Consider the following 9416-nt stretch of genomic DNA (forward strand, 5'->3'; position numbering starts at 1 on the left):
ACATCAGCAGCAATATTTTTATTGGACAACAGCGAGGGTTTGAAAAGGGCTGGAAGATAACATGAAATATGACAGAACATAAAAATAATGCAATTCATAAAACGTAATTAGAAAAGTAACATTTGAAAAAAGGAAAAAACATTTATATATGTAAAACAAATAAATTGAACAAATAAAATCTGTATTTTTTTTAAATTTTATATTGAAAAAAAAAATGCTTATTCAAAGCTAACTTCTGGAGGGCATCCCTTCTTTGAATTTCAGGTTTTATAATTTGTTTTGTTTTTTATTTACATTTAAAAAACCTGTTGCTTGCAACAATAATGGAACACGGTTGCCTCCGTAGGGAATGACCTGGGATGAGCTGCTAATGGAACCGCTGCCACAGCAAAGACTGAAGCTGAGGAAGAGCGACGTCCTCCTTAAATGAAACTTTCTGCATGACGGACTTTAGCTTATTGGAGCAACAGCAGCAGCAGGAACACTTCACGGTCCCTTTGAGAAAAAACGGTAAGTTGCTCTAGAAAGGTTTAAAAGAGCAGGATCATCTCCGCCGACGTTCCTCCTAATGATCTATGATGCATCTGAACGTTTCCCATCTGAGCCTCTCAAGTTCAAACAGCAAAAACGATGCAAACGTGTTTCATGTTGGACTTTATTTACTAGTATATTAACACATTACATGCTACTGAAAATAAAAAGGTAATTTCAATTGTCTTGAAAGAATATAGTGTTATAATAAAATGGCACATTTCGATCTAACAGTTTCCGCCGCATCAATCGTCCCTCCGAGGGGAAACCAACCACTTCATGCAGGGCTTTAAAAAAATACTTCTTGGTGGTTTTTCATTGGCAACACAATCATGGAAAGATGAGCTTTGAGGCGGAGCAGCAGAAAGGAGCCGGATCGGGTTGGAAAGAGAAAAACAGACATGAGCTGGCAGAAATAAAAGGTCAGACGGGGCGGAGGAGGAGGAGGCAGGACAGGAACGCACTGATGGAGCAACCTTCACAAAAATGAAAGAATTCCTCCGTTAATTACTGGAAAGAATATCAGCCTTTAATCTCTGATAATCCCATTAAAATTAGTGGAGAATCGTTAAATCTGAGCACTGAGTGGCGTCTCCATCTGACGGAGAATAACCTGCTGCGAAAATACGGAGAGAATTTGATTCCATTATTGGTTGTAAATTCAACAAAAAAAAAATAAATCTAGGAATCATTTGAAAAGATTTTGAATCAATAAAAGGCTTTGAGAGCAACTTTGCTCTTTTTCATAGGTTTTATTTTATTTCATTCTTATTATTCATATTTCATACCCAACCAACATTTTTTTCTACTTTAATCAGATTAGGATTGGGATTGAGGTGCTGATCACATCCCTGCAAATCATAAAACTCAATCTAAAAAACTGAAACATTCCAAAATATAAAATCTGAAGAAACTATTCATCCCCAGATGTTTACTTTCTAGATTTTTTTCAAACTTCAAATTGACAAAACATGTTGGGTTTTTTTTGCTTGTAACAATAATGGAACAAAATTCCCTCCATAAATGAGGCTTGGATGAACCAGATCTAACAGAGGAAGACGTCCACCTCTGAATGCTGCTGCAGCGGCGCCATCTACAGGCGAAAGCAGCGCTACAGCAGCGCTAGAGCAGAGGACGACTCAGATTAAAGTCTCCATCAGGATGATTGTCAAAACCAAACACGTTTCCTAAAGGGGCGGAGAAACAGAAAAACCACCATGAACTCCAAACAATCAGCCGGTTTCTTCTGCAACTAAAAGGCTTTAAATAAAAGATTAAATGAGGAAGCACCAAAGGAAACTAAAATAAAATAAAAAAATAAAAGAGTTCATGGAAGGTTTGAAAATGGAAAGGACCGGTACCAAAAGACACCACCTGCCTTCCTTCACTGCAGCCGCCTGCTTAGTATGCAGACGCAGACGGCTAACATGTCCTAGCTAGCCTGGTGGGCACGCAGACGGCTAACATGTCCTAGCTAGCCTGGTGGACACACAGACGGCTAACATGTCCTAGCTAGTGTGGTGGGCACGCAGACGGCTAACGTGTCCTAGCTAGTGTGGTGGACACACAGACGGCTAACGTGTCCAAGCTAGTCTGGTGGACAAGCAGACGGCTAACGCGTCCTGGCTAGAGTGGTGGACACGCAGACGGCTAACGTGTCCTAGCTAGTGTGGTGGACACACAGACGGCTAACGTGTCCTAGCTAGTGTGGTGGACACGCAGACGGCTAACGTGTCCTGGCTAGTGTGGTGAACACGCAGACGGCTAACATGTCCTAGCTAGCCTGGTGGACATGCAGACGGCTAACATGTCCTAGCTAGCCTGGTGGACACGCAGACGGCTAACGCGTCCTAGCTAGCGTAGTGGGCACGCAGACGTCTAACGTGTCCTAGCTAGTGTGGTGGACACGCAGACGGCTAACGTGTCCTGGCTAGCGTGGTGGACACGCAGACGGCTAACGTGTCCTGGCTAGCGTGGTGGAATCGCAGACGGCTAACGTGTCCTGGCTAGTGTGGTGAACAAGCAGACGGCTAACATGTCCTGGCTAGTGTGGTGAACAAGCAGACGGCTAACATGTCCTAGCTAGTGGTAGCGCCGCCTACATTCACTCTGTTTTACTTCAGTTATTTCCATCAGATGGGGTGAGGGGGGTCAGGTCTTCCGTCCTCGCAGTGTTAAACCCCCCAAATTAAATGTGCATCCCAGACAAAAGCAGCTATGAAGACGACTAGGAGGATAAAAACAATACTGGAATGAGAACCACGGTTACCACGGTTACATGGGTCCATGACGACGTGTTCTACGGATCCTACATGGGTGTAGTTGGAGGGAGAAAGGGCCTCAGGTGGGAGGACGCGGCGTCCGCCTCTCTGTCCGCTCGCCGCTGGTTCCCACTCTGCACTCCGTTCACCTTCATGTCGGTTTTCTGAAGCCTGCCGCCGCCGTTCACCTCAACGCCGCTGCTTTCACGTCCACGGAGGTCGGTGGGGTGGGGGATTAGTGTCGTGCTCGACGGCGTCTCAGGGCTTCAGGAGAGAGCAGCTTTCTGTGGTGGATAACAGGAAGGCGGAACGAGTGCCTCTCCTTGTTGAACCGGTAATGTCACCTGGGCTAATCATGCTAGCAGTCAATCCAAGCGGTCTCTGGAGGACGTCTTCACACGGCCGTCAGAGATCCGTTTATTCCAGCGGCTCTGAGGAAGCCGACATCCGTCCGCCGGTAGCAGCTCTGGTTGGTGCATCTCTACTTCAAAGACATGAATGCAGCCAATGAGGGCCGAGGAAATGGCAGCGAACATCTACGGGGCGGGACACAGGAAGTGGAGCGTCCCTCCTGTCCAGGGAGCAGCTGGGGGACGTGGATCACGGTCTTTGTTCTTGGTAATTCTCAGTACTTGGTGCTGCTAAATGCTGAGGGAGGGGGGAGAATGGGTGAGGGCAGGGCTAATAGTAGTGTAGTGTCCGTGGGTGCGGGGGCGGGGCGGGCCGCCCTCAGCTCAGCTCGTCCTCGCCGCTGTGCTGGTCCAGCAGTTTGACGTGTGTGAAAGGAAAGTGGCCGTGCTTGCCTTTACATTCACCCTCCCACTGGCCGTTCACGTTTATTTTGGTCACCTTCACCATGTCGCCCACCTGGGGGGGAGAGAGGGAGAATGGGTGAGGAACAGAACCATCATCAGACGGATGAACACAGCAGCTCCTCATTTCAGGAGGAGTTTCTATGAGGTCTGAGCAAACAGACGGTCCAAGGTTCAAGGCCGCCATGATAGCGAGCGATAAGTCACCTGATCGGACCGCGCTAACCTCTGGACCGCCTCTCCACGGCTAAGCTAAGCACCATGCTGACCTGGACTGCCCTCCATCAGACTATCCAGACGTTTAAAAAACAATAAAAACATTTATTTTTAGAAGAATTTATGAATGTTAACCTTTTATAATTATGCAACTGATTTATTTACTCATGTATTTTACTCTGGTTTCTGTCCAATAAAGCTCAAATATTATCAGTTATTAGATATATCAAACTAAAATAGCTGCTGAAACACCCAAATATTTAGAAATAGAAATATTTAAGATTAATAGAAGTGGCCAAACTTTTTCATATGACTGGATTTATCTTTATTTAGAATAATAATGAATAAGTTCCTCATTTGTTTCATCTCCTCTAGTTTCTAACTGAGTGAGAGAACAATAGAGACCGTTAATCACTGATCAGTCAATCACTGATTAATCTGTGATTAATCATTTAACCAGTAATTAACTATTAATCAGTTAATTTATCAGTAAATCGGTGATTAATCAGTGGTTGATCAGTTAATCGTTCCAGTTGTTTTGATCACTGATTAATCAGTGATCAAAACAACTGGAACAAGTAACAGTTTATTTATTTTTTCTATTAGATGCTGGGCTCTAAGGGACGCCGGGCCCTCCAGGGGGCACCGGGCGGGCCCTCCAGGGGGCACCGGGCGGGCCCTCCAGGGGGCACCGGGCGGGCCCTCCAGGGGACGAGTCTGAGGGACAGAGCAGAGCCTCCTGATGGACGCTGCAGGAGATCTGAGCTGATCGTTAACTGTTCAGGGCCGATATGCTGAGTCACAGAGCAAAGCCGGCTGCAGGCGAAGGATCCGGCGCTCCCTTCCACACCTCGCCAAACAAACAGACCAACATCAAACGGGGAGAAATGATCCAGCAGCTCCTGCTTGCGCTCCATCAGGACCCAAAGGACCAAACGGTGGATCTGCTCTGGAGCTCAGCTGCACTGCAAGCTTCCAGGAAACACAAACTATTTCCTCCCACAGACGGCCTGGTCTGTGGGAGCCCGCCGTCATGTCCGGATGGTTAAAAACAGCCGGCACACGGCGCGGCCAGATGCTTCATCCACACAGACCCACAAACGCCGTCTGATCCACCTGATGCCAGCCTTTAACCATCTGCTCACAAGCAAAACGCTCTGTGGGGAAAAATCACCCTGGAACACGGCGGTGGCAGCATGATGCTGGTTTAACTGAAAACTAAACTCAGGATTAACCCAAACCTGGATTAGGGAGATGGATCAGTGGGTTTACCTCCAGGGCCAGGGCGGTCTTGTCGTAGGCGTTGGGAACCCTCTTCTGGATGGCCCTGGCGAACACGGGCCCGTTCTGGAGGTTGGGCAGCGGCGTGGGCTGGGCGTACTGGCTGGGGTCGCCCAGCAGCGGCGCTCCGGACAGAGCGGCAGAGCTGTTAGAGTTCCCGTGCGCCGCCATCCCTGCGGGCGGCACTACGGGCCCGCCGGCCCCCGCCGCGGCGCTGGGCGAAGCCGGCCGGTACTTCTCCACGTACGGCACCGGGATCATCCCGGTTTTCCCTTCAGAGTTCTGGGCGTTCCACCACTGCTCCTCCGGCTTCTCCAGCACCCGGAGGATGTCGCCCATCCGGAACGGGAGATCCTCGTCGTCGTTGCCGGGGAAGTCAAAAAGCGCGCGGACGAACTCGTCCTCCAGGCGCGGAGGGGCCCCGCCGCCCGGAATGAAGGAGGGGTGTTTGGACTTGTTGATGGGCTCTATCAAGGTGGTGGTGTCCAGGTAGTGGATTTTGTAGAACTCCAGGAGAGCAGGAAGAGCGTCAAACTCCTGGTCGCCGATGCGGAACCTGGGGAGGCCCAAACCTGAAGAGAGAAGGAAGTCAGATTATTTTACCCCGCCGGGCCCAACCAACGGGGGCAGAGCTAAGGGGGGGCCAGCGGCCAATTAAGGGACCCCTTTTCCATCATTCAGCTTCATTCTATCTCTATTCTCCCACTCTGCAGAATCTGTTAGTTCAATCTCTAACGTTCTGCTCTCTCTGCTTTTTCTCATAGTAGCTTCATCTGGTCTGTTCCTGTTTGGCTGTGACTCCATCCTGGAGAGAAATATCAGCTGTGCTGCTGCCATCAACACCTTTGTTTCTAGATGTTGGAGCTTGGCCTGTTTTCCAGGGTAGTCCTGTTTCTCTGACTGTGACTAACTGGATGTGCTCTCTTCCTCCTCTGACATGGGAGCTGGCTTTTATGCAGAACAATTATTGATAAAAGTATGTTAGTAACGACTATGATTAACATGTTCGCCCCAGAACTCAAACTAGAAAGATTTCTCTCCTCTAAGCCTTTTATTTAGACGCCATGGATGTTTAAATATATGCGTCTATTTGTTAGCAGTACTTTATAAAACCTGGAACTAAACACTATTTCTGAAACGTTGAATTGAGAAACGTCTTCAAACTTTGAAACAAAGTCCAGTGGATTGTTTTTCATTTTTTGGAATGACTCCCCAAATAGTGCCTTGCGACCCCCCTCCCCCCCAAGAGGATCCTGACCCTGATTTTGGGAACCACTAAGCTAGAAGAACCAAAAAGCTAATTTCTATACCTAGATGCAAGTCCATAAATTATTGCAAATAATGAGTTCAGGGAAGTTCTGAAGGACAGGGGCGGATTTAGGAAATGTGGGGCCCTAAGCAAAGACGGGCAGGGGCCCCTCTGAATGGAGAACTCAACCCATCAAACAGCCCCATTCTCCAGATAGAGAAATGTTAATAGAATAGACATCCATTATCTGTTCTAGGTTGTGTCCCTCTCTTCTTGTCCCTTTTCTTCTTGTTTTCCTCTCTATGTTTTGTACTCAGCTGACTTTTCATGCTGTCTCTAAAGGAATGAAAGATTTTTTCCAAGCACTAAGCTCACTTAGCTGATTGCTCCTTCCTGTGTTTCCAAAAAGGCCAAAGTAAATAACCCAGTCCTTCTTTTCACTGTAGACAAGCCATGATCTGCTTATCTGTTCTCCATTTTTCATTTGGATGAAATAATAGCTGCATGAATCATGACAGCAGACAAGATAGAGGAGAGCAGGAGGCGGGGTTACCAATCTACTCGCTCTGGAGAGCAGAGTTCGCTGCTTTTAGATGTTGTCTCCAAAGTCTCCAGTAGCAGAAAAAAGTCTCTAGATTTGGCGCTAGGAGCTTTTTAGAAATCAAAGTGCTAGAGGGGTCTGAAAAGTGGCTAAATATAGCGACTAAAGCGCTAAGTTGGCAACACTGCTCTTTGCATGGTTTGTTTTCAAATGGTTTGCTGCTGTCTGTTTGGACCTTTCTGAACATGTGCAGCAAATGGACTGATCCAATATGGTGGACACTGAAGGGGGGGGGGCTGAGACACACTTAATATTATCAGCGTTCTGATGGCATTTTAGCCAAAGGATTTTTATCAGAAACATAATTAATGTGCAGAAATAAGGAATAGTTGTATTAATCATATATTTATGGCCCCCCGAGAAGCTTGGGGCCCTTGGCGGCTCCCCAGTACTGCCTAATGGTAAATGCCCCCCTGCTGAGGGGCCGCCTGGTTCGCTTATGCTTTGGACCCGCTGAGGTAAAACATTTCTGGATCCAGATGTTTTTCTCAGCAGCTTCGTCTCCTTGTTTGATATTTTTCTAGAAATGCTCCTGCAGGGACCCGTAGATCATCTGACCGCTCTGCTCCTTCCTCCAATGATCCACAGACACTGCGTGGGTTGCAGTAGCAGGTGGATCATCCGTGGGCTCCACGCTGGAGGCCCGGTCCCCCTGCAGGATCCACGGTGGCTCCGCTCTGTCCTGCAGGGACGGTCCCAGCATGAGCCCGGCCCCTCCACGCCCCCCTCCGCGCGCTCTTACCTGGGCCGGACGCTCTGCTGTTGCTGTTGATGATGTAATGGGAGACTTTGGAGTTCTCCGACACCGACAGCACGTAGTCCCCCGGGCTGGTGATGGAGTCCCGGACCAGAAACACGCCGTGCCGCTGACCCTGCAGCAGGGACACCGCCTCCTGCCTGCTCAGGCGGCCCCAGTACCAGCTGCCGCGGTCCTTCGCGTCAAAATGACCGGCCATGATGACCACCACAAAGCCGAGGTTTCAACCCGGGGCCTTCCGCGCTCTCCTCCCGTTATCCACCAGCGGAGCTTCAACTCATACAAAAAACTTTAGCGCCGAGAGCCGCTCCGGTGAGCAGGCGGCATCCGCAGCTGGCCGAGCCGAGGCTCCGATCCGCGCCAAGAAAAGCGGCTCCGCTGCGGCCTGAGCTCCGCCTGCTGCTCCCCGCTCACTGCGCTTCACCCGCGGCGCCGATTGGGGCGAAGATCCGGCGGCTGGTGTCCACTAACTTCAAAAACTGAAATGGCGGATGCGGGGAAACAAAAAAGGCCCCATTCACCGGATGTGACGTAGAGACGTAAAGCACGCACGGCGTAAAGATCGATGCGTAAAAATAAACTAATAAGCGCGCATCCCGCATTTATATGTTCCTTATTCTTTCAAACATTTAATATTCTTTTTATGAACCGTTTTTTTATTTTACTTTAAATATTCAAACTTTTGGCCTTTTGGCTTTAATTATAAACCAAACCTGAACATTTAGATGTTTCTTTAACAGCAGAGGATTAGAGCCACTGGAAAAAATAAAATAAAAGTTAACTGATTTTTAATTAAATATTGTTTCAGTTTAATATGGGAAAACATTCTGACTTTAATCTCTAAATTGTGACTGAATTCTGGCAGCTAACATGTTAGCATCAAGCTGTAGCCATGTCTGTTTTACAGACTAAACCAGCTCTCTGCTTTTAATCACCTAATTCCTCCCAAACATCTCTGCCTTCATGCTGCCCATCAACATTAAGATCCAAAACTCTGAGATTAAAGTCAGAATTCTGACTTTTTTCAATATTAAACTGAAATATATTTTTAAAAAATCTTTTAACTTTTATTATTTTTTCAGTGGCTCTAATCCTTTTCCGTAAAAAACACCCGAATCATAATTTTTTATTTTTCTCATTATAACCATCATATATGTGCTCTCTTCATCCTCTGACATGGGAGCTGGCTTTTATGCAGAACAATTATTGATAAAAGTATGTTAGTAACGACTATGATTAACATGTTCGCCCCAGAACTCAAACTAGAAAGATTTCTCTCCTCTAAGCCTTTTATTTAGACGCCATGGATGTTTAAATATATGCGTCTATTTGTTAGCAGTACTTTATAAAACCTGGAACTAAACACTATTTCTGAAACGTTGAATTGAGAAACGTCTTCAAACTTTGAAACAAAGTCCAGTGGATTGTTTTTCATTTTTTGGAATGACTCCCCAAATAGTGCCTTGCGACCCCCCTCCCCCCCAAGAGGATCCTGACCCTGATTTTGGGAACCACTAAGCTAGAAGAACCAAAAAGCTAATTTCTATACCTAGATGCAAGTCCATAAATTATTGCAAATAATGAGTTCAGGGAAGTTCTGAAGGACAGGGGCGGATTTAGGAAATGTGGGGCCCTAAGCAAAGACGGGCAGGGGCCCCTCTGAATGGAGAACTCAACCCATCAAACAGCCCCATTCTCCAGATAGAGA

At 47.4% G+C, this 9416-nt stretch overlaps 1 protein-coding gene across 1 annotated transcript; it reads right to left on the bottom strand.

Moving 5' to 3' along the window:
• Positions 1-2522: 2522 nt before the first annotated feature.
• Positions 2523-8236, bottom strand: crk (v-crk avian sarcoma virus CT10 oncogene homolog). Its single transcript, XM_015389904.1, has 3 exons — positions 7694-8236; positions 5093-5673; positions 2523-3659 (listed from the first exon to the last, which is right to left on the bottom strand). The coding sequence occupies exons 1-3, from the start codon at positions 7905-7907 to the stop codon at positions 3522-3524; spliced, it is 933 nt and encodes a 310-aa protein (XP_015245390.1). The 5' UTR covers positions 7908-8236; the 3' UTR covers positions 2523-3521.
• Positions 8237-9416: the final 1180 nt, after the last annotated feature.

The sequence above is a fragment of the Cyprinodon variegatus genome, unplaced genomic scaffold, assembly GCF_000732505.1.
Source record: "Cyprinodon variegatus isolate N-32 unplaced genomic scaffold, C_variegatus-1.0 Scaffold479, whole genome shotgun sequence".
NCBI classification, from domain to species: domain Eukaryota; kingdom Metazoa; phylum Chordata; class Actinopteri; order Cyprinodontiformes; family Cyprinodontidae; genus Cyprinodon; species Cyprinodon variegatus.